The following is a 26,123-nucleotide window of genomic DNA, read 5'->3' as shown; positions in this document are numbered from 1 at the left end:
TAGAAACCACTAACTTTGCATATCTATCTAATAATTGTGTATGGCTGTCACGTCACTTTGTATGCACAGTGGAAGCATGGGTGCGCTGCCCAACAGTTCCCACTGCAAGGGAGACAGAGCAGACATGAAAATAAAGGACCAGCAGCTGGGTTAAGAATTTGGAGTATGGGAGAGGGGTGAGACAACGCAAAGGAAGTGGGGTGGCGGGGGCAACTGGGAACAGCAAAAAGCTCAAGAGCAAGACGTGGGTGGGAGGGTCCAAGCAGGGGGTAGACATTGAGGTAACCCAGGCTAGGTCCGTTATACTACTCTAGTATAATTAGGATTACCATACTATCCCTTTAAACCGGGACACTCGTGAATTACACAGGTTCTGTGGCTGCCTTAATTTCATCCTGGTTTTAATCAGCCATAGAACCTGTAGTTCAGGAATGTCCCGGTTTAAAGGGATAGTATGATAAGCTTTAGTATAATACTTGTAAGGCTATCCCATATTGATGCAGCCACCGGGGTATGTATGGGAGCAGAGGTAGTGGTGGGGAAGGGGGGTGGGGGGGTGGACTGGAGCAATGGATAATGAGGGGTGGCAAAACTGCAATGGGGAGAAGGGGGAACGGGTGTTGGAACAGCTTAGAAGTGACAAGTCCAGCAGTAGAGGGAGAGTGGTTGAGCGAGGGCAGACAATTAAGTCACCCAACATATGCTGGGTCTGTTATACTAGTACTGTATTATGTATTTAGATTACTCTTAAGAAATGACAATATTAAGGGCGTATGTATCAACCTTGTTTTCCATAAAATGATGTAGAAACTGAAGTTTCTGCATAAGTTTATGATTTGTGGCTATGCACTAATAGTATAATGCTGAATAGTTCACAGAAATCGCCTGCAGAATGCTAACTAGCACTACAGATCGCAGTCCCCATTATTATCAATGGGAACTACGATCTGACACCTATGTACTAAACCCTAAAAAGCAAAGCTTTTCACAGTATGGCCATGTTAGTTTACACCATGGAGGTCATTCCGAGTTGTTCGCTCGCAAGGCGATTTTAGCAGAGTTGCTCACGCTAAGCCGCCACCTACTGGGAGTGAATCTTATCATCTTAAAATTGCGAACAACGTATTCGCAATATTGCGATTACAAACTTCTTAGCAGTTTCAGAGTAGCTTCAGACTTACTCGGCATCTGCGATCAGTTCAGTGCTTGTCGTTCCTGGTTTGACGTCACAAACACACCCAGCGTTCGCCCAGACACTCCCCCGTTTCTCCAGCCACTCCTGCGTTTTTTCCGGAAACGGTAGCGTTTTTTCCCACACGCCCATAAAACGGCCTGTTTCCGCCCAGAAACACCCATTTCCTGTCAATCACACTACGATCGCCTGAGCGAAGAAAAAGCCGTGAGTAAAAATCCTAACTTCATAGCAAATTTACTTGGCGCAGTCGCAGTGCGGACATTGCGCATGCGCACTAAGCGGAAAATCGCTGCGATGCGATGAAATTTACCGAGCGAACAACTCGGAATGAGGGCCCATGTTCAGATGGTGCAAACTCCTTTTAGCATATAGAGGCATGGTGGCAGGAAAGAGGTCTTTTGATCTCCCTTCCACAGCCTCCATACAGCGCCGGCCCCGATCCCGGAACCTGACAGTGTGCACATGCACAGTGTCAGATTCCCACGGATGAGTTTTTCACAAACCTTCTCTATTATGCCAGGGAAGTAACTTGAAGGACAGTGGTCATCACTACCGATGCCCCTGCGTGTTCCCGTTGTACATAACGGGGATATTTTCATAATTTTTTTTAAATATTTGCCGCAATACAGGATGTTAATAATTGCGTCAGTCCCGCTATCATTAATACATATGCCGCTAAATGAAAACTTACTTTGGTCAATTTTATACAGAACGTTCTCACAGCAAATTAAATCTAATCACCTTTTTAAATTATTGTGGGAACTTTACAGATTATACTACTATATGTGTTCTCAGACTTTCCTGTATTTACTTTATTAAATATAGATTAAAACATTTTCTATTAGCAAATACATATTCTTGTAAATCAGGCAGCACACTCATGACTAGCAGATTCATTTTCCAAGAGAGATTTTCCAAAATGTCATTGACTGCATAATGGATTGGTGTGTTTTCTGATAATTTACACATTAGCACATGATAAATGACACCGTTTCCATAGGGCCATTCTGCTAATTTTCACATGTAACTTGTGAATTAGCACAGTGAGGCAAGAGTTTACTCACTGTTTAGACATTGTCCTTTTAAACAAATGAAGCATCCAGAGGTAATTACATATACAGTACACATATCTGATCAGTAACCTGGGGGAATATGTAAACTTTTTTTTCCATAAATGTATGTAGAAACTGAAGTTTCTGCCTACTTTTATAGTTTGTAGCTATGTGCTAATAGCATAATGCAAGAGATTTCACGGAAACTGGGGACTAAGAACTGACCCCTATGTACTAAAGGGTGGTCTTCAGTATGCCGAATGTCGGGATACCGGCGCACAGTATACCAGCGCCGGAATCCCGACAGCCGGCATACCGACACTTTCTCCCTCGTTGGGGTCCACAACCCCCCTGGAGGGAGAATAAAATAGCGTGGCACGCGTAGCGCGCCACCGTGCCCTGCAAGGGGCTCATTTGCACTCACCACGCTGTCGGTATGCCGGCGGTCGGGCTCCCGGTGCTGGTATGCTGGTCGCCGGGAGCCCGGCCAATGGCATACCATACTACAGCCGTACTAAACGCTGAAAAGCAAAGCTTTTCTGCATTGATCAACCTACCCACAGTAACAGCATCATTATACATACTTTCTGACCTTTACTTTCTCCCTTCTGGGAGAGTAACCAAAGTGGAAATGCAGCTGATCAGTGAGGGGTACTGGGTCGTTGACTTCTCGTCATTCTCTGAGAAACACCGAATCACTCCCCTGTCCCTCCTAATTCAATAGGAAGTGGGCTAGATGCGGGACTGTCATTTATTCTTTCAGGAGTCTGTGGATACCCCACAAATTTTGGAGTCTCCCAGAAGGTAAGAATGTCTTTTTTTTTTTTTTTTAAACATATGTTTATTTGGGTTTTTTCAGCTTTTCAAACATGTAACATCAGACAAATACAATGGACATACGAAAGGACATTGTAGACCATGGAAAATTTGATAATCATCTATGCGATAATGTTAGAAATTGGTAAGATAAAAGACTAACTAGAGTATGCAAGGTCCCCTATGAAATGCTATGTCGTTCCAAAAAGACACAGTTACTTGTCCTTTCAAACCAATTTCTTATAATAGGTCTATCAAGGGGAAGACACAAGACACAATACAAAACAGTGAGAGTAAGGGAAGGTGGGAGAGGAGAGCGATAGATCAGGGAAAGGAGGGGTGAAGCAGTTGGAGGTTGTAGGAGGGAGCAGGGATGGATATCGGAGCCAGGCCGTACAACGCCTAGAGCGATCTGAAAATATAATATAGTATAGTGGGGCAAAATTGGATAGCTATCGATCAAAGAGTGCGCTGATCAAATATCTTCAATATCTGGGAGCGTTCTTCCATTGTGCGGGTATTAATATATGGGTTCCATTTTTTCGTAAAGCATTTAGCCCTCAATTGGACATTGGGATATAAAGAGTATCTGTCATAATACATCATTTTATTTAGTAAGGAATGTACTTCTGCCATTGAGGGGGCTGATCTAGAGATCCAGGAGTTTAAGATCACTTTTTTAGCAATAGTTACCAATATTGTGAGAAAGGGGATAAGGTGTTTGTCCCAAACCGCTAGGGTCCATGAGTCAAAATTGGCAAACAACATTGGAATTGGGTCAAAGGGTATGTTTATAGAAAAAGAGGAGTTTATAAAGTTCCTCAATTTGTGCCAAAATCTTTTTACATGACCGCAGTCCCAGAAGTTGTGGAACAAAGAGGCTGAGGAAGAGTGGCATTTAGGACAAGACCCATCTTCCTCTCGAACAAAGTGACTACGCTGTTGTTGAGATATATATGCCCTATATAGTGATTTCACGTGTATTTCTTGTAGGGATGCTGTATGTAGAATTTTCAATGTTTTGTGGTAGTATTTGAATAGTAAAGATTCTGGTAAACACATAGACAGGTCTCTTCCCCACACCCGCGCCACCGACTCCCACACCGCCTGTTTAGCAGGGGATATCAATTTTTGATAAATTAATCTCGTTTTGTATTTGTCTTTCAAGAACAAAGTTGCCACTTGGGCGATAAGATCCGGGGTCCCCGACCGCAGCATGATAGGGGGAAGAGACCCGATGTAGTGCTGGAGCTGGAGATATGGAAAATAGTAGATATCTGTAACCCCATATGTTTCTTTCATGAAAGAGAAAGAGATAAATTTCCCACCTGGATCAAAAACTTGAGATGTGCTACGTAGTCCCTTCAATTTAAGTCTGTAAAAAAGTGTATCTTGTATCCCCGGTAGAAACAAAGGATTGCCCCACAGAGGTATCCATTTTGAGTTTTGAGGGGATTTTCCTAATTTTTTGTTGACAGCCCACCAAGCATTGTACGTGTCTCTGAATAGTATATTCGTATAAATCGCTGCGGGTAAGTTTGCTTTATTAGTGTGTAAGAGTGCCCCTGGGGCATAAGGGAAAAACAAAGCACAATCTAGGTCATAAGAAGTGTATTTGCTTGTTTCAAGTAACCAGTCATATATATAGCGGAACATTAGGGCCCGGGAATATTGAAGAATGTCAGGGAAGCCCCAACCTCCCTCTGGTTTAGATAATTGAAGTTTTTGTCTAGAAATGCATGGTTTTTTATGTCTCCAAATAAAAGATTGGAAAATCGAATACAACTCTCCAATGTCATGTAAAGTGAGTCTAATAGGCAACATTTGCATAGAGTATGTGAGTTTTGGCAACAAGATTGTTTTTACTACTTCTAGTCTGCCGAGTAGTGATAAAGGAAGATTGCACCAATTCTCTAAAGTCTTAGCGAAATGTGTGATGGTTGGGGAGTAATTGAGTTTATAGAGGAGCGTTAAATCTTTTGGGATTAAGACGCCTAAATATTTGATGTGGGATTGCATGATTTTAATAGAGGATAAGGAAGTGTCATTAGCGAAAGAGGGGGAGGGGCCTTTAAGCATAAGAAGTTCAGATTTGTCTATATTAATTTTGTATCCCGAGAAAGAGCTGAATTTTTGAATAATTTTAAAGACCTGGGGGATAGAGGTTTCAGGATCAGAAAGAAAAAGAAGCATGTCGTCTGCAAAAAGAGATAAACGTAAGTCTAGGGAGCCGATAGAAATACCGGAGAACAAAGGAGATTGTCTCAAGGCTATCGCCAGTGGCTCCAGCGCCAAAACAAATAATAGAGGGGATAGGGGGCATCCCTGTCTGGTGCCCCTCTTGATCGGAAAGTGAGATGATAAATTTCCATTACAGATCAGCTGGGAGGAAGAATCAGAGTATAAAGTTTGCAGAATTTTTATAAACTGATGTGGGAAACCAAAGCGATTTAGGGAGTCATAGAGATGGTCCCAGTGCACCATGTCAAAAGCCTTTTCGGCATCTAGCAATAATATGGCTTTTGATATCTTAGACCTGGGGCACTGGGAGTCGCTCACCACCGCCAGAACCCGTCGAATATTTGTTACCGGGTTTCGAGCACATACAAATCCTGTCTGGTCAGAGTGTATCACACTGGGTAAAATCACTTTAAGTCTGTTAGCTAGAATTTTGGTCAGTATCTTGTAGTCGATATTGAGGAGGGAAATTGGCCTGTAAGAGCCAGGGTTAGAGAGATCCCGCCCAGGTTTTGGGAGAAGTCTCAGAACTGCTGAGTTGAAGTACTTCGGAAGCGAGCCCGACTCCATGATAGTGTTGAAGACAGAGGCTAGAGTTGGGGCCATTAGTGGGCCAAGGAGTTTGTAATAATCAGGAGTGAGGCCATCTGGACCTGGAGCTTTACCTGAGGTTAGTCCCGCTATAGCTTCAACTACCTCAATCTCAGATATTGGTGTTATCAAGGAAGCCCCCTGGGACCCCTCAATTTGTGGGACGGGGAGCGCCTCCCAAAAGGAGGAAGCATCAGCCTGGAGAGCAGTTGGGGATGAGTACAGGGATGTGTAAAAGTTTTGCAGTACTTGTGTGGTCTGGTCATTGTTGGTTGACAATGATCCGTCTAACTTTTTCAGAGGGTATATAGAGGATGAGGGACGCTGACCCTTAAGGAGGTTTGACAGTGTCTTACTAGGTTTATTCCCAAACTTGTAGAACCGATAACCCGACTTAAAAGAGTAATTTGTTTCTAATTTAGTGAGGAGGGCATCAAATATAGTTTTTGCTGATGAGTATTTCAATTTTGTAGTCGGGGAGGGGAGTGATTTAAAGTTATTGAAGGCGTTTGTTAAGGCAAGTTGTGCAGAAACATAGTCCTTTAGCAGAGCTTTCCTCGATGAGGATGAGAGAGCAATCATAGTGCCTCTTATGACTGCTTTTGATGCCTGCCAAAACAAAGGCGGATTAGTGGATTGCATTTCAGCATTATGTACCCCATATTCAATCCAACTATCCCTGACTTTTTGTCTAAAATCAGATGAAGTAGCAAGAGCAGGGGGGCAACGCCAAGAGATAAAGTTTCTCTGGAAGGGTTTCAGTTGTAGTTCCACCCATATCACCGCATGGTCTGAAAGGGATATAGGTTCAATTTCAGATCGGACTACTTTAGATAGTAGAAATTCTGACATTAAGATATAATCTATACGCGACATAGTGCCTCTCGCAGCTGACAGGCAGGTGAAGTCACGGTCAGTCGGATGCATAACCCTCCAAATATCCAGCAATTGGAGTTTTTTGGCTAGGGAAGGTATACCAAATTTGGGTGGGTTGCCGCCATGCTCTTTCGGGAATTGTTTATCTAGAAATTTTGAGGAAATAACATTCCAGTCCCCACAAAGCATAATAGGGGAGTCCGCAAAAGGAGTCAATTTAGTCATTATTAATTGAAAGAAATGTTTGTTGTATACATTAGGGGCATAGATATTACAGAGGGTATAAGGTTGGTCATTGTATTTGATGTGGCATATCACCCATCTGCCCTCCACATCCGCGGAGAGGGAAACAACTTCGGCAGAGTTGTTTCTTTTGGCTAGAATCACCACCCCTCTAGATTTTTTGGAATATGAAGCGGCTGCTAGTACCCTCCATCCCAACATATTTAGTCTCTGGACATCTGGGGGGAGAAGATGAGATTCTTGTAAAAACACAATATCTAGGTGCAACTTTTGCAGATATAACAGAACTTTTTTCCGTTTTTGTGGGGAGTTCATGCCTCCCACATTCCAGCTTCCCACTTTAAGGGATGACATTAGCCCAAAGATGGAGAAGCAGATATAATGGCCATTGAGTGAGCATGGCCCCGACACCCATCAGGAGGGGGGGAGGAAGAAAGAACGAGGACAAGACAATAGGACAGACATAGAAAACCACATACAACAAAAAACAAGCATATTTCGCAAACTGACATTCCGGATAGGGAATCCCAATAAAGGCTAAGTGCATTATTAACAGGGAGAGCAACCGGTAACCACCCAATAGAGACAGGACATAGCAGCTTGATCGCCGCTGGAACCCACCCCCGGGAATAACTAAAGTCTAATATCTCTCTCAAGAGAGCGTTGAGTAGACAAAGGGATATAAATTTGGATGTAGGGGTATATAGTGTAGCATAGAAGCAAGGACAGGAAGGTATGTTAGAGGAATGATTATTGGAGGATAATAGATGGAAATCTGGAACAATCCCCATCCATTTGGCTTAATGGTAGAACTCCAGAAGAGCTGTATCTCTGGTGTTAGTATACAGGGGTTCAGAGAGAAATAATGAGGGAGAGGAGAACAGGGAAGAAAAGAAGGGTACGGAGATCCTCAACAGCTCGTGTGCTATTATATTGTATATATGGTAGCATGATAGAACATGTTAGAATATTGTGCGTAATAAGAAACCTACTATATTCTATATATGGCAACATGGGAGAACAAGTTAGAGAGTTATGCCCCTATATCTGTGGTAGCGTAATAAGAAACCTAAAAAGAAACACTTTTAAAATTAAGTAATCAGTAGCATGAGACAGTGGACCGCTCCACAGGGATACAGCAAAACATAGCTGCAGGGATTAATGAAAAAGGTGATTGTAGAGCAGGCCACTGCCACGCGCTCTAGGACAAGAAAGCAATCTTTCGTTTCCTGGTGGGGTCAGTCACATCGAACTGGATCTTCAGATTGTAGTTGGAGATAGGCTTCAGCGTCGCGTACAGACAGAAAGTCTTTAAAGGAATCATCTTTGTAGATGCGCAGCCGCGCCGGGTATAACAGTGCAAATTTCTGATTGATCTGAATCAGTTTAGAGCATAAAGGAGAAAACTCTTTCCTGGCTTTAGTGAGTTCTGCAGAATAGTCCTGAAAAATTAGTAAGGAATGGCCTTCCCAGGATAATTTGCGATGTTTGCGGGATGCATGCCATAAGATTTCTTTGTGTAAAAAGTTCAGTACTTTAAAAATCACAGCTCGGGGTCTACCGCCATCTTGTGGTCGATACGGGCCAAGGCGGTGAGCCCTCTCAATAACTATGTCTGAACATTCAGATTTAACTTGTAAGAGTGCCGGTAAAGTGTCCCGCACAAACAGCAGTAGATCGGACCCTTTCACTGTCTCCGGCAGGCCTATAATTCTTAGATTCTGCCTTCTGGCCCTGTTCTCCAGTTCATCTGTTTTATTATGAAGGTTGTAGCAAGCTTTCGTATTCAGACTAACTGCTTTTTTCAGATTGGCTATATCTGCAAAGCATTCCCCTAATCGATGCTCAGTTACTGAGAGTCTTTGAGAGAATTGAGCCAACTGCTTGTTAATGTCTGCTGTTTGCTCTTTCAGCAGGGGGCCGACAGTCTCTTTAATTGCTTGTACAATGTCAGAGTATGTGACTGCGGCCGCTGGGGCCTGTATTCCCGCCATTGTGTGCGGGGGACTGACACTCTCTGAAGGATCTTGAGAGGGAGGGGGAGAGGGAGTCTTGCTCCAGGCAGCCTGTGGTGGAGAGCTTGGGGGAGCCAGGAGTGGATGCTGGGACTGCAAGGTAGGAGACGACTCACCTCCCGACCTGGCCGCCGCCGCCATTTTAGGTGCTGTGCGGTTCTGCTCCTTGTCCTTGCGGGCCTTGCTGCGCGACATCAGAGGTCGGAAATATCGTTCCATACACCGGGGGAGCCGTTCCGGGTGTGTGGGGGACCAGCGGACCGGCTGCGGGAGGCTCAAGAGCCGTTACGAGGGCTCTAATTAGCGGGTGGCAGCGGAGCTCTGAATTCAGCTGCTGCTCATGCGGCCGCCGGAACCGGAAGTCCAAGAATGTCTTTATTAACCTTAAGCTCCTACCCAGTTCTGTCCTAATTGGCTGGTATTAGACCAATGGCTTCCTTTATATATTTCTAAGCAAGAGCAGTGGTGAATTTCAAATAGGGGAGCCACACTAACTGCCACCCCATACACTATCAGACATCGCCAGGCAGTACTCACTGGCAGTTGGTGTGGCTCCCCTATTTGAATTTTGGACTCCGCTCCAGCCCCACCTCTAGAGCAGCCACTGATTAAGAGTATGTTACGAGATAGGGTTAGTTTGTTAAACAATGTACTGTAATACAAAGTATTTTGCATATTCTTTAACTTTAATTATATTATTTTTTTAGTTCTCCAAAAACTTAGAGTTTCTGTGCTTTCTAAATAATAAACCTGAAACCGCTTGCCAGGGATTTGTGAAGTTTCATATTGGACTAAGGGGGACATTTACTAAGCAGTAATAAGAGCGGAGAAGTGAGCCAGTGGAGAAGTTGCCAATGAAAACAATCAGCACTGAAGTAACATCTATAATTTGCATACTATAAAATTATACAGAGCAGCTGATTGGTTGATGGGGCAACTTCTCCACTGGCTCACTTCTCCACTCTTATCACTGCTTAGTAAATGTCCCCCTAAATCATCTCAGAACTCAGATTTGCAAGTTACAGCGAACTTGTAAGCATGAGAAGAACAAGAGCTGCATGGTTCTCATGTGTTAGTCACTGTTGGAAAATTGGATTAACATCTTAATTGAAGTGAATGCTCTGGTTCAAGTTCTCTTCCGACATAAAACAATCCACAAGAAGCTTATACAGTTCATCTTTTATTACAAATTTTAACAAAATAGTAAAGAATTTAGACAGCTGTGTGTAATGATGAAAGTAATAGGAATGAAAATGATAATAAATGTTCCAAATCGCATAACAAATATATTATTATCAGGTAAAATGCCTTCCCAGGAATAACAGGAGTAAAAGACACCAACTATTTTTTTTAATGAATGTGCCACTTTATTTCGATAAGCCGTTCAATTAAATTTAGAGCCACATGACAGGCGATTACTACATCAAGGTCCAGTAAGGTAGGAAAGAAGATCTTTGTTCTCGTCCCCCAATCACTGGAACACAGCTTTTCACTATAGGACTTAAATATTAGAGAAGCATTTATAACATCACCAAGGTTTTTCTGGAATGCAAGTAAACCAAATGTAAGGTGGAAAGTTTGCAGGGGAGACCATGAAACTAGGCATTATTTTTATTATAAGTGCTAATTTAGGGACAGTGACCCAGGATGTGTCCTGCTGTATTTTTTTCCCCTTTTATACTTCCAGCAGTGATGGAACAGTGCGCAATTCACAATATATCATCACGTAATCTTTCAGTTTCATAAGGATTAACTGCTGCTTGCTTTACCATCACCCTCAGGTCTTGGGCATAGCAGAGGTGTCAGGTTGTGGGATATTTTAAGATAAGGAAACTAAATGTATGTTGCTATTTTTGGAAGTGCCATTTGTCAGGTCCTGTGTGTTTCTCTCAAAGTAGACTATGATACGTTTACATACTGTTTGTTGGATCAGGATGATGCTCCCTGGCTACTTCTTTGGACACAAGCTATTCATTTGAACCTGCCATGTTATTTATGTCAATCTGAATATATTTTAAAACCAGTTGCAGATTTTACCTATGGGCTGCAAAACTGCAGCTTACACCCCCCCCCCCCCCTCTCCCCATGTAAAATCTGCCATCCAGCTCAATGTCTGTGAAGCCAGATGCAGTTTGTGACTGCAGTGGCTTCACTGTGACTGGCAGTGACTTCCTATTGGAAATCCTACCTGTCAGTCACATACACTTCAGGCAGTCCCAATAGGAGGCGTTTCCCCCCTCTGGGACTGCGAGACCAGGCTGCAAAGACACTTCCTGCCTCATCAACCCTAGCCGGCTTCTATGGGCTGTAACCTATACAGTCCATATAAACTGGGGGATTGCCCATGCGCAGTCCGACTGCTGCTGGTGCACATGCACCGGTCCTGGCACTTGCTGGTATAATTGAGCAGTTGCCGGGACCCGGCTAATGAGCTGTCTCCTCCTCTCTCAGGGCCGAGATGGGTAGTGGCAGTACCCCTAACCCTTACTGTGTCGCCATTCAAACCTATTTATTTACAAGCTACACAGTTACCACAATATTAAGACCAGATTTATTTATACTTTAGGAGTTTTATGTATACTAACTTTTGGAGGTGTATCAGATATAATACTAATTTGGGAGATTAGTCCTCTATAAATATTTTCCTCATATGACATCTTCCGTTGGGGGAATTTGAAGCACCTAGAACATACTGTACCTCAGTCTGTGACTCTATGATACGTTACACTGAGACACTTAATACTTAATGGTTCTCAATATTTCTCTATTACTAATTCTAAACAATTTTGGCGAACTTGAGCTAATTACAACACAGCTTATCAGTGACTTTGGGGGCTATCTGTGAAAGCTTGGAGAGAGAAAAAGTGGGCAGAGATGGAGGACCAGCCAATCAGCTCCTTTTATTTTTTAAACACAACCTGTAAAATGACAATTAGAAGCTGACTAATTAATGGTTTGTCTCTCTCTCCAAGCTTTGATAGATATTCCCCTTGATATTAAGTCACAGGGTGGGATGTACTAAGCATTGCTTCAGCTATGCAGTACATCCCGCTGCTTACCGTATCTTTATTAATTGTATATGTATTTACATATGCAATTAGTAACACAAAGGACAGCTCTCCCAATAAGAACTGTGCTTCTGCGCATGCCAGTTATATTATTATAAGAGTCTTGTAACCTATTCCACCCTGGCATTACAGCAATACACACATTACAGATAGTTTGAAACCAGACCTTAGTGATCACCATACAGCAAACGGAGCATCCCATGTATTGCCATACAACACATAGTATTCTTATGTGCACCATACAATACAGGGAACACCCTTGTCACACTCTGTGCACATATCCTTCTGCCCCTGTAATGCAGTGATGTAGATCTATCTATCTATCTATCTATCTATCTATCTATCTATCTATCTATCTATCTATCTATCTATCTTTCTCGATCTATTAATTTGTCTCATCAGCACCTAAACGTGTCACCTGGATGCTAGGCTGTGACCAGGTACTGCTATGTTCTAGAGATAATAGAGTGTACATGACATGGACATACATGGTAGATGAGTAGGAGCAGACAATGGGTAGAGGGAGTTCCGTATAGACAAACAATAGTGAGATTAAAATTGTTATTGTTGCTGCAATACAATTATTTAGAAAACAATTGTACAATAACCCATGCCCAGAGGCAGATTTAGGAGTCAGGCCACCTCTGAGCACATTATCATTGTCCCCCACCCCACCCCAATCACAACTACCCTTGGCCTCCAGGTCACAAAGCCTTAGAATTTCATTAAAGCCCTGGAAATAATTATTTTCGTTAATACGATTATAAAGCCCATCTTATTATTATTTGCTAGTGACTTAAAAGTGCCAGTCACACACATAGGCTTTTGCACCATCTTTTCTCACTACAGCACCCCCACCCACAGTATCCCTCCCTCCGTGACTATGTGGGTACCTTCAGCAGCAGCAGGGGAGTGAGGGGCCATCACAGATAACGTTTTATTGACCCTGACAGGCAGACACAGTGCAGCAGCATGTTCCCATACATACTCATCACTTCCTGGAGGCAAAGGAGCCGCCACTTGTTCATTGGCTCCCCAGTACCTAGGAGACGCAGCCCAGCCAATCAAGTGCTGGTGCCTCGCTGAATGCCGCTATCCTATTGATCAAGGCCAGCAGACCAATGAGGGCAAGGATCTGTGGCTCTTATGCGGTTCTCGGGGGACTGGAGGAGGGGGCAGCCTGCTGTGCAACCCCCAGGAGGTGGCACACCTAGGCATGTGCCTAGTGGGAAATCCGCCACTGCCCATGCCAATATAATACACAAACTAACCGATACTGGAGGGACATTCACTGGTGGAGATAAGTTCAGGGGAATAATTACTTCACAGATAGGGTAGTGGACAAGTGGTATAGAACCCCCCCTTCCTCCCCCCTCCCTAGCTCATCAAGGTGGTAGAGGCTAACACAATAGAGCAATTTAAACATGTTTGGGGAAAACAGAAGGATAGCCTTACAAAGATCAAAGAGGTTTTGAGGTTTTTGTAAAGTTAAAAAAGTGACAGACTAGATGGGGCAAGTGGGTATTATCTGCCATCAAACTGTATGTTTCTATGTGTCATAATGTTTTCCCAAACAGGAAGTACTGTTACTAGAAGAAGTTCAGACGTACGGAATTGCCGGGGACTTCCACTGGTATGTCAAACATTAGCAGACATGTTTACATATCTGTAAGTTACACAGCAGTCAGGTCAAAATAGATATTCATATAACAAAAGATCAGCTGTGTCGGCTAGTTATTGGTAATGATACAATATTAATAAATTTTGTCCTAAGTCATTTTAATAGGTCTTCATGTTCTCATGCATGTCAGACCGTCTTAACTTTACAGAGAGCCATCCTACGTAGATTTGCAAGCAGAAGAAAAATAATTTGTTATTTACATCATACAGTAAGTACTCGATTTTAGGTAATTATTTATTTCAACACAATATGCTTTACTCAAATACACACGTTTTATGCTGCACTAGGCCATTGTGAATGATACTGCATATTAGTAAGTGGAAAATGCCACAAATGTTGCAGTAACATAACAATCGTCATCACTTCTGCTGCATTTCTGACATGGTCTATCCCAAGAGCTGCCCAAGCCAGGTACCACATATTATTTTCCAGCAACCAATGTCATACCGCCCAACATTTGAAAAGTACAAAGAGTGGGACACTGGACCTAATTCAGACTTGATCAGTGTTGTGCGTTTTCGCACAGCAGCCGATCAGGTCTGAACTGCGCATGCGACTGTGCCGCAGTGTGCTCCCCTCTGCCTGATTGACAGGCAGAGACGGTCGCCGGGCGGGAGAGGGCGGGCGGCAATTGCCCGACGTTTAGGGGGTGCAGTCCGGGCAACGCAGGCCTGGACCATCCGGGGGACGGGCCGTGGTGGCTGCGTGACGTTACACGCAGCCACTGCGACCCTCGCAGCGATGAGTAGCTCCTGCCAGCGCGCAGGAGCTGCGCTGGCACGGAGCTACTCTTCCAGTACCAAAGCATCGCCGCTGTGCAATGCTTTTGTACTTGTGCTGGGGAGTCGGCCCTGACATGATGGGCGGACTAGCCCTGTGCTGGGCGTCCCCCCGCATTGTGTGTGTGACTGATCGTAGATGTGCTAAATTTAGCACATCTACCATCAGGTCTTAATTAGGCCCTCTGTACCATGATGGAGCATGTGCCGGAGGGGGCATGGCTTATGCTATATGTGGGCATGTCTAGTAGCAAAATATATATATATATATATATATATACACACACACACACACACACACACACACACACACACCCATATATGGCCCTTGCTCCATATACTACTGTGCATGCTTCCCCACTGCCGACTCCCACCTGCATCTGCCGCAGTACCCCACTGTGGCTCCGCCAGGCGGTAAGAACACAGCAGCTCACCATTCTGCTGCCCAACCACTTTCCCTTCTCCAGGGCCATGATACCTACCTGAATGGTGGCCCCTTTATACAGGTACTTCCAGACACCCTCCACTCCCCTGCGCTGGGTTGTTAGCAACTGCTGCCGCATCTTGTAGTATATGTGGGCTACAGAGGCTCCTGTACTCCCTACCAATGTTCCGGCAGTCTCCTTCATAGGACCACAGCAACACTGCAGATGAGTACAGAGACTAGGGGGGTCATTCTGACATGTTCGCTCGCTGCTGTTTATCGCAGCTGAGCGAATGGGTCTCTACTGCGCATGTGCCGATGCCGTAGTGTGCCTGCGCATGCCAGACAGCCGAAGGCCGTAGCAGGGCAGTGATCGCTGGGCGGGAGAGGGCGGAACAATGGCGTTTGCCCGTTGTTTCGTATGCGCGGTCTGGCCAACACAGGTGTGGCCGAGCCGAATGGGGGACGTCACACGCAGCTGCTGCGGCCAGCGGCTGTGACAAACAACTCCCGGCCAGCCGCAGGAGCTGCGCTGGCCGGGAGTTACTCCTGAAATACAAAAGCATCGCCGCTGTGCGATGCTTTTGTATTTGTGCGGGGGGGGGGGGGGGGGGGAGCACTGACATGCGGGGTGGACTAGCCCTGGGCTGGGCGTCCCCCCGCATGTCAGAGAAGATGATCATAGCTGTGCTAAATTTAGCACAGCTACGATCAACTCGGAATGACCCCCAATGTTATTTGTTTTTAACATGTTTTAAATCCCCTAATAACCCCCTCAACCCCCGTTAGTCTTGTTGCTTTTCACTGTTTCTTAACCATGTTTTTTCCCTTGGGCAGGATGTACTGCATGCAGATCTACTCACACAGGGTATAGGGATTATGGAGCCAAGGGCAAGATGACAAACGGCGTACGTACACACACACACACACACACACACACACACACACACACACACATTTGCTTCTGAAAAGGGGGCATAGAGGACCAGGGACGGGGTGTGGTTTCACGCCAGGGAGAGGGTGACAGGAAGGGGGTGATGGAGAGAGGCAGTGGGTGAGACCAGGGAGAGGGTGACACAGAGAGGGTGATGGAGAGAGGCAGTGGGTGACACCATGGAGATGCAGCAGGTCACAGGGAAAGAGAGGGAGAGCAGGATGTACTATGGGGGTCATTCCGACCCGTTCGCACGCAGTGGTTTATCGCTGCGAACGGGTCTGGAATGCGCATGTGCGGCGGCCGCAATGCGTGTGCACAACGTTGCCCGGGGACAGGGGTCGCACAGGGTAAGTAGGTATAGGGCTGATCTTCTTCTGCTTGAAATTTTTTTAGTTTAGCAGGGCTGCACAAGCGACCGCAACCCTGCTAAGCTAAAATACACTCCCCCATAGGCGTGTACTAGTTGATCGCAGTAGCAGCAAAAAGTTGCTGGCTGCGATCAACTCGGAATGACCACCTATATGTCTTCCGATAAGAGCTGTCCTTCGCGATCCCCACTGTCTTCCTGACTTCTGGGTTTCAGCCCCCTGTGTCATTCTGTGCATGTACAGAATGATGGGGGCAGCCGCGGGGCATGCTGGGAGGGACCTGATCAGATCTTTCACACCAGCGCTGCGGAAAAAAGCCCAGAGGCTCCTATGGGGTATCGACAGCAAAAGCTAGCAAACCCCTCCACATCGCGCTAAACCGGCTGCCAGGGCTTTGTACATTAGGGAAATGCTGTAAACGGAGGTTTACCGCATTTTCCGCTTATTACATCCTGCCCAGAGCGAAAGAATGAGGGACAGAGAGAGGGAGTAAGAGGAAAAAGGAGGGAGAGATTGAGAGAGGGATGGAAGAGAGGTGAAAGGAGAGAGAGAGAGAGAAAAAGAGAGAGAGAGAGTAATGGGGAAGGAGAGAGACAGAGAGAAGAAAAAACAAAAAACACAGGCAGCCAAAAATAACAGCTAGTACAAAATAAGGTATACTGGATTACTGCATAGTGTAACTCACCCCCACTGTAAAAGACAGCAGCTCTGGGTGTTCAGACCTAGCTTTGTTACAGGTACAACTTAGAGCTCCATCTCCATGTGACAGCCTATCTCATACTTACTGTACCTACATTGTTTTTCTCCTCTCCGGGAGAAGCCCGTAGAGGAGACGCTGCAGGTGCCATCATGGTGCGGGGCCGGGCTCTGACATCACTAAGCCCCGCCCCGCATAGGGAAATGCAGCGATTCGCGGGTCAGCAGGAAGGGGGTGGGGCTAAAATGACGCGATTAGCGACATTTTAACCCCTTCTCCACCCGACGGACCCACGAATGCGGGAGGTTATCTCTCCATCCTGCTCGCATCACTAGGGTGCGAGCAGGATGCGGGAGACCTGCCCACTCTTCCGGAGGTGCGGGGGGCCACCCCAAAAAACGGGAGCCTCCCGCAGCTTCCGGGAGAGTAGGTAAGTATGGCCTATCTGAGCAGCGGCAGTCAACAGGAATGTTCATTGCCCAGCAAGTCCCAGTGGTCCAACCCTGCATTTGACACTGAAGGCTCTGCCCCCCGGACTGAATGCTCCACCCCCTCCCTCCGAGTGCAGGGACTCATATCAACTGAATCATAAAAGGCTTAAAGGTTAAGGTGCATACACACGGTGAGATTTTGTCTATCTTCGATTTTGACTATGCGATATGGACTATGTGATATTTAGTATGTGCTTGCGATATTGGCTATGGGGGTCATTCTGAGTTGATCACTCGCTGCCGATTTTTGCAGCGCAGCAATCAGGTGAAAAAACATAATTTCTGCGCATACCCCGCAATGCGCACGCACGACGTACGGGTACAAAGCTCTTTGTGGTTGTGCTCAGGCTCTAGCAAAGTTTTCCTTCGCACTGATGGCCGCAAGAAGATTGACAGGAAGAGGTCGTTTCTGGGTGTCGACTGACCGTTTTCAGGGAATGTTTGCAAAAACGCAGGCGTGTCTGAAAAAATGCAGGTGTGGCTGGGCGAGTGTATGATGTCAAATCCGAACACGAATAGGCTGAAGTGATCGCAAGCGCTGAACAGGTTCAGAGCTACTTAGAAACTGCACAAACTGTTTTTGCAGAGCTCGGCTGCACATGCGTTCCCACTTCTGCTAAGCTAAAATACACTCCCCAGTGGGCGGCGGCATAGCGTTTGCACAGCTGCTAAAAACTGCTAGCGAGCGATCAACTCTGAATGACCCCCTATGTGCGATTTTGACTAAGTGCCAATTTTGACTATACTTTGTACTAGATAGTCAAAAGTGACCTTCCTGTGCAGTGCATCCTTGCAATACTGACCCCGCTAGATCGCATCGGTATCGCAAGCTAGCTAACACCTTGTGATTTGCACTAACTTTCCTTGTGATTTTGACTATATAGTCAAAATCACAAGGATAAATCTCATCGTGTGTACACAACACTTTAGAAAAATCAAACAATCGCATTCATTACAGGCTGTGGGTGGCCTTCTGCCTCTCATGTTTTATGTCAGCGGGCTCTCCTTGTGGAAATGAATTGCACTGCAAGCCCCACCCACCTGCAGTAGGGGGTGGAGTTCTGAGCTAGTGGAGCCTACCGCTGAATATCCCCAGCCCAGCCCAGCCCAGCGCAAACCTGGCTCCGCCATGAGAAGTCACTCTTAACACTCAGCAAGCGTTGGGACTGCGAGGGGACCTAGGCGTAACTATGGAGACCGAGTGGTGCCGCTTGTTAGTCAGCTATTGCTAACCATTAGATGGAGGCAGGGCTACTCTGCCGGGTAGTATACTGTCCTGTCCGGAGGCATCCCCCTCTGTCAGGTCTGCCACTGTGCCCAGGGCACGAGCCCTCCTCGCCCCACCCTTGTTACGCCTCTGCGCTGCAACCACACATTTTGTGTCATCTCTGCTGGGTGCGCCTATTCCAAACAAGGTAATCCTACACAGTGCTCTCAAGATGGCTGGTACCAAAATTTCTGCACCAACCCTGCATTATGCTTATTGTGCTTTATAGGTTAGTTGTTGATATTAATTGTTTCTGTATGTTTATCAACTTGCTCTAATGCCTTTGTAAACTACTATATGTACCATGTTTTTTGATGTATGTAAAGCGACTTTGAGTCCGGTGGAAGAAAAGCGCTATATCAATAAAATTATTATTATTAATTGAATGCAATTAAATGTAATAAAAAAAAAACCACTACTAGGGGTATAATTATTTACTAAAGTGATATTTTTAGAAGTGGAGATGTTGCCCATAGCAACCAATGAGATTCTAGCTATTATCTTCTAGAAGGTGCTAGATAAATGTTAAATAGAATTTGAGAGGTTGTTATGGACATTTCCATTTCTATTAATCCCCCACGTTAGTAAATATACCCGCTAGACTGATTGGGAATCAAATGCCAGCCTCAGAGCAGTAGTACTGCATGTAAACAGCCAGTCCTAGGAAAGCAGACTAGCACGTCATACAGGGCGCGTGTACAACGCTTTCATAGCTGCTACAGAGCCCACAGCATGTCCTCCAGTGTTTGGATGGCATGCACATACGCGCTGCATCCATTCACTGTGGCTCCAATAAGCAGAGCGGCGGTGACAGAGAGCTGTCTCCCAACCTTCCCCTGCCGGCGGTACTCTACAGCCTGCAGGTGGGACAGCAGGACAGACTGTGAAAAACGGGACTGTCGCACTATAAACAGGACAGTTAGGAGGTATGCAATGTTTCCTTGCACATCCCATTTCACTCCCTGCTGCTCATGGTCAATATACTTTGTGAGAGCGTAGGTTCACGTCTAGATACCATAAGCAATAAGACAGATAAAATAAAAAGAACCCCATATTGCTTTCACTACTTTAAACTGAAAGGGATTCACTAAAGTGGACACAGATGTAAAAATATAATCAGTTATCCAGAGAGAGTGAAAACAATAGAGAAGTGGATCAGTGGAGACGTTGCCCATAGCAACCAACTTTTACCTATCATTTCATATAATGTTCTTTATAAATGCTTCCTCTACGATGATTGTTTGCTGTTGGCAACTTCTTCACTAGTCCATGTCTCTATTCTTTTCACTGCCTGATACAGCAACCCCAAAACTGGTATAGCAGCAGATTGTAATTTATACTGTTCATTTAGGCTTATCAGTAATTTAAATTAAGGTAAACTAAATATTATTAGTTCAAAACTCTAGATAGGGAAACTATGACACTTGAATTGTGGTTGTCTTTTATGATAAATAAATCTGCAGTGGATGAGATCATTCAAGGGTCTCTAGTTTTCCAGTTTTACGCATACTCTGCTGTCCAACATGCCATTATGTAAGTCTGAGTAAATAAAAGGGGGTAAAAAATATGTAACTAAAATAGAATAAAGTAAGAATATTCAGCACACTAGGTAAATGCAGTCATGACCCACAAACAACTTGAAACATTAAAACAGTGCAGTGCTCATGGATTTTGCTCTAGGAAAGGACATAAGAGATCTTGCTTCCATCCACATCAAAATATATATTCTTTACAGGGAAACATCCTGAGCAGCTATTATAAATTAGGACAACCGCAGAAGGAAAATAGTTCTGTTCCTACAATAATATCTCCTGAAGCAATGATTTTAGCAGCATAATATGTTTTGCATTTAAACACATAGACAGCATAAACTGTGCTTACAGGCTTACACATTCATATTTATATACATTTTATGCCAACTGATTTAGGAGTTAACACCATCTGCACTGTTTGCTAAAGCACGGGCAGGTACCCTTTTGGAACTTGCATTAATGCCATCACTCCACTGGGGATAACTAGTAGAAACCACACCCTTTATTTTCCTTTTCTTTTTGTTGCCATGGCCCCAACCTGACTCACAGGACAAGCATTTGACTCACTGACTTACTGTGGGATCTTTGCCAGCCATCTTGCATTCTTCAACTTTATTTGCAGAAGCCGGCCAGAAAACCTGATTAAAAATGATAAAACAAAAAGCAAATATTAAAAATAAAATGAAAAACAAAAATGATAAATTATATATATATATATATATATATATATATTAGTAATTAGTCGACAGAATGGACACTTTTATTGCATTTCAATATACAGTATTATACCTTTTCTTACATTATGTGTATAGTTTTAAAATAAATATTAAAAATCTGTTTTGGGCCATAGGTTTAACTATACACTATGACAGTATATATTTTCATTTTATATATATATATATATATATATATATATATTTATTTATAATCTGTTGTAGAATGTTTTTGGAATGCATTTTAAGATTTTCCATGTGCGTTTTATATTAAATTCTGAAAGATACTTAAATAGTTAGACGAAAATCAATGGGACTATAGCATACCCCCCCAACTGTCCCGATTTTCTATCGGGCATATGTATCAATGCTTGGAGATAAAGTAGAAAAGTGGCACAAGTAGAAAAATTGTAGTGGTACTGTGTGCACTGCACTCTCCTCCCATCACACACATCTGTTGCAAGCAAGGTGGTCGGGCCGGCGGTACTGCGTACCGGCTGTTAATTTCAGACTGGTACACTGTACCGGCCCATACCGCCATACTTGCAGTACTGAAGTAGAGAGAGATAAAGTACTGTACCAATGAATCAGCTCCTGTCAGTTTACCGTCTGTGTTTGAAATATGACGGGCAGGCCCGGCGATAGGGGTGGACAAAGGGGAAATCCATACCAGGCCCACCCCCTGAGGATCAGGGGCACAAAAAACGGAGTAGCAACAACTAATGATGCACTTTAATCTGTACGCTCCAGCTGCCCACAAATGAAAAGATAAAGCAATTACCCTAAAAGTTACCCCATCACTTGGTCTGGTCCCGGTGTTCTGTGTTGTGCTGCCATCATTACACAAAATGCTGCCCGGCCCTTCGCTAAGCCGGGGAGCCCAGCAGGAAAACCAACGCCTGCCGTGAATCCCTTTGCTCTTATATAGCGCAGTATATTATGTATCTCCAGATATACTCTGTGCAGGTGGGGGACCGTGCTACTTCCACTATATAACTCTCAGTGTGTGGGTTTGTACTACCTGTATTCCCCTCCTCACATCATGTCACTGCCCGTCACATGCAACCCTGTCATCAGTGCCGTTTCTTGCGGCGGGCGAGCCGTGCAACCGCACGGGGCGCCCGCCGCGGCACTTCTTCATACTTTGAAACCCCCTTCTCCCTCCTCCCGAGTGCCCAGCTCGGGGGGCGGGGTTTCGCAGAATGACGCGATTGCGTCGTGACGTCACGACGCAAACGCGTCATTCTGCGAAACCCCGCCCCCCGAGCTGGGCACTCGGGAGGAGGGAGAAGGGGGAGCCGCGCAGACGAGGAGGGAGAGGCGGCTGAAGAGCGGCGAGAACCGCTACAAATGTAAGTCAGCCCCTCTCCCTCTCTCTCCCTTTCTCCCTCCCCACCACCTGCAGTAATGTGTAAAATGGGGACCTGTCTGCCTTAATGTGTAAAATGGGGACCTGTCTGCCTTAATGTGTAAAATGGGGACCTGTCTGCCTTAATGTGTAAAATGGGGACCTGTCTGCCTTAATGTGTAAAATGGGGACACCTGTCTGCCGCAGTGTGTAAAATGGGGACACTTGCCTGCGTACTGTGTAAAATGGGGGCACGTGTCTGCCGCAGTGTGTAAAATGGGGACACTTGCCTGCGTACTGTGTAAAATGGGGGCACGTGTCTGCCGCAGTGTGTAAAATGGGGACACTTGCCTGCGTACTGTGTAAAATGGGGGCACGTGTCTGCCGCAGTGTGTAAAATGGGGACACTTGCCTGCGTACTGTGTAAAATGGGGGCACGTGTCTGCCGCAGTGTGTAAAATGGGGACACTTGCCTGCGTACTGTGTAAAATGGGGGCACGTGTCTGCCGCAGTGTGTAAAATGGGGACACTTGCCTGCGTACTGTGTAAAATGGGGGCACGTGTCTGCCGCAATGTGTAAAATGGGGACACCTGTCTGCCGCAATGTGTAAAATGGGGACACCTGTCTGCCGCAATGTGTAAAATGGGGACACTTGCCTGTCGTACTGTGTAAAATGAGGACACTTTTTCCTGCCGCAATGTGTAAAATGGGGGCACGTGCCTGCCGCAATGTGTAAAATGGGGACACTTGCCTGCCGTGCTGTGTAAAATGAGGACACTTTTTCCTGCTGCAATGTGTAAAATGGGGACACTTGCCTGTCGTACTGTGTAAAATGGGGACACTTTTTCCTGCCGCAATGTGTAAAATGGGGGCACGTGCCTGTCGTACTGTGTAAAATGGGGACACTTGCCTGCCGTGCTGTGTAAAATGGGGTAGCGTGCCTGCTGTAATGTGTAAAATGAGGACTTTTTTTTTTTAATATCCTGTGGTGGCCGTGTTGATGAGATCAGATGAGGCCACGCCCATCTTAACAAAGCCACGCCCATTTTAATGAGGTCACGCCACCTTACCGGGAGCGCGCGCGCCTTCGGCGCGCGCATGCTTTTCCTCTTTATATCTATGGGGGGGGGGGGGGGGGGGCGCATTTTTAAATCTCGCACTGGGAGCCAAATTGGCTAGAAACGGCCCTGCCTGTCATCACTGACATATCATGCATGTCCTTATATAGTCTGTGCTGCTGGCCCACCCCTGGGGGTGCTAGTGTTGTGTTACCCCCCACAGTGTTTATTCCCAGAGTGTAAGTCAGATATGTAGCAAGTTTGGTGTAAATTGCTCCAGGCCTTCCACAGTTTTGCTGTCTGCTGACATACTCTGTGCTGCTGCCTCACCCCTAGGGGTGTCTTACTCCCACAATGTTTGTTCTCAGCTTGTAAGTCATATGTGTACCAAGTTTGTTGTAAATTGGTCCAGGCATTCGGGAGTTATGCTGTTTCCTAAAATACTCTGTGCTGCTGTCCCACCCCTAGGGATGCTAGGGGAGTCTAACCCCCAAAGAGTTTGTTCCCAGATTGTAAATCAGATGTGTACCAAGTTCGGTGCAAATTGCTCCAGGCATTCCACAGTTTTGCTGTCTGCTTACATACTCTGTACTGCTGTCCCACCCCTAGGGGTGCTAGGGTTGTCTTTCCACAGAGTTTATTGCCAGATTGTAACTCAAATGTGTACCAATTTTAGAGTACATTGCTCCAGCAATTCCGGAGTTATGCTGTCTCCTCATATACTCTGTGCTGCTGTCTGCCTAGGGGTGGTAGGGATTTCAAATTGTTTTAGTTGCCTCCGGCATGTTTTAATATGCTCATATGCCAAATTTCACGATCTTCGCTTGTAAACTGCGGATTTGTATAGAAAGACAGACAGGACGACAAATTTTCACTTTTATACAGTATATATATATATATATATATATATATATATATACACACACACACACACACACGAGATGGGTTCCGCATGCTGCAGACGGCTGATTCTTGTGAGTCTGACCCCGACCCACCGTCCGTTGTCACATAGCGTAGCTGGAGTCCTGCCAATTCACTGCAGGCTCCGGTCTCTGTAGACCAGCTGAGAGCACTATCTATATAATTATGCAAGTCATGTGTGTTTATGCACACACACACACACACACACACACACACACACTAACACTCACCATATTTGTTTTCTCTTCTAGTTTTTAAGAGTGGGAGCACCACACTCAAACTTGCCTCTGGGAGATGGGGATGAATTTATGCCTCTGCCCTATAGGGGGAATTCAATTAATCACTGTAAATTACTGCAGCTAATTGATCCCCTGGTGGTTATTCAATTGTCCCCGATAGTAGTCATACTCTGAGATTTTCTCCCCTGGAGGCAGGAGAAAAAAAATCCCTGAAAACTGACACATTTCCGTGACCACGGCCACAAAAACCCATGAAACGAGGAACTTATCCCAGAACCTGTGCGTTTTCACACAAAAACAGGTCAACTTTCGCACAAAAAAATGGGTTACAATCGAATTACCCCATAAAAGCTTCAGCCTAAATTTTGCAGCAAAGCCCACAAAAGTTCCAATACACAAATGTATTGGAACAATTGAATTCCTCCATAGTCTTATAGAACATATTACACAATTTTATTAACTATTTATTGTGTGCTGTTTTTTTTTTTAATGTTTATTTTATTTATTGTTTTATTTTTAGTAACATTGCTGTTCACTCCTGGAGTGGTGCACCGCAGCGGTCACACTTGGACCCCGCTGTGAACCACACAGGTGCTGCTGTACATGCAGGTGCCCCTTCAGGGCTTGGAGCCCAGAGGTAGGTGACTCCATTGCCTCTGGGGGTGATGCCCCTGCCACAGTGGCATATGTACCAGAGCTTGGAGAGAAATACAGTACTACTGTGTTTTTTGGCACATTATACAAAAGTAGTGATAATGGTGGTAACACCAAGGAGGGAGACCTGATGATACAAACCCTTACTGCAGTGTTTCCCAACCCCAGTCCTCAGGACCCCATAACCGTCCATATAAGCAATTCACTTTATGTAAGTCATTTTTCATATTTTTATTTAAGCTTTTACAAATGCAAAGGTAGTTTTTATCAACTCTTGTCCTGAAGTCCTGCTAACAATCTATTAAGGATATCCATTCTATTAAGGATATCAATTCTTTAGTACAGGTGGTTCAATCAATATGATTGAGACATTAATTAAATAACCTGTACTCAAGCATGGATATTCTGAAAATATGGACGGTTATAGTGTCTGGGCACTGTGGATCCTGTGGACTGGGGTTGGGAAACACTGCACTAAGGTTTTGTATCATCAGGTCTCCCTTCTTGGTGTTACCACCATTATCACTACTTTTGTATAATGTGCCAAAAAACACAGTAGCAACTGGATGTTAGTATAACAAGCAACACAAAAATCATAAATAGATTGCAAACCGGGCATTTGAGGTTAATGGAGAAGGTACAGAAAAGTTTTTGCCATGAAGTATCAGCAAAGTGATCATTCTAAATTACTGGAAATTTATTTTGAAATAATCTACAATTATAGTAAAACAAGTTGGGTATTAAGGAAACAATGGGCTAGTATACCATCAATACTGTACCACTTTCACTTTATAAATCCTTTAAAAAGGAACTAAACTGTACAAACTGTTGCTAATGTTCTTTTGGGATGCGGTCAATTTACCTACAAAATTCCGTCGGTCAAAATCCTGACAACCATTGATCAGTAAGATGCAGGAGT

General features: G+C 44.9%; 1 protein-coding gene across 1 annotated transcript in view; it reads right to left on the bottom strand.

Annotated features, from left to right (window-relative positions):
- SEMA3C (semaphorin 3C) overlaps positions 1 to 26,123 on the bottom strand; it is a 265,500-nt gene that overhangs the window by 120,267 nt on the left and 119,110 nt on the right. The window contains exon 4 of the mRNA XM_063926949.1: positions 20,846 to 20,908. Coding sequence (XP_063783019.1) covers positions 20,846 to 20,908 — 63 coding nt within the window. The remainder of the gene's footprint in view (positions 1 to 20,845; positions 20,909 to 26,123) is intronic.

The sequence above is a fragment of the Pseudophryne corroboree genome, chromosome 6 (genome assembly GCF_028390025.1).
Source record: "Pseudophryne corroboree isolate aPseCor3 chromosome 6, aPseCor3.hap2, whole genome shotgun sequence".
NCBI lineage: Eukaryota > Metazoa > Chordata > Amphibia > Anura > Myobatrachidae > Pseudophryne > Pseudophryne corroboree.
The sequence above is the reverse complement of the archived record's forward strand: the minus strand, read 5'-3'. Positions and strand labels throughout refer to the sequence as shown.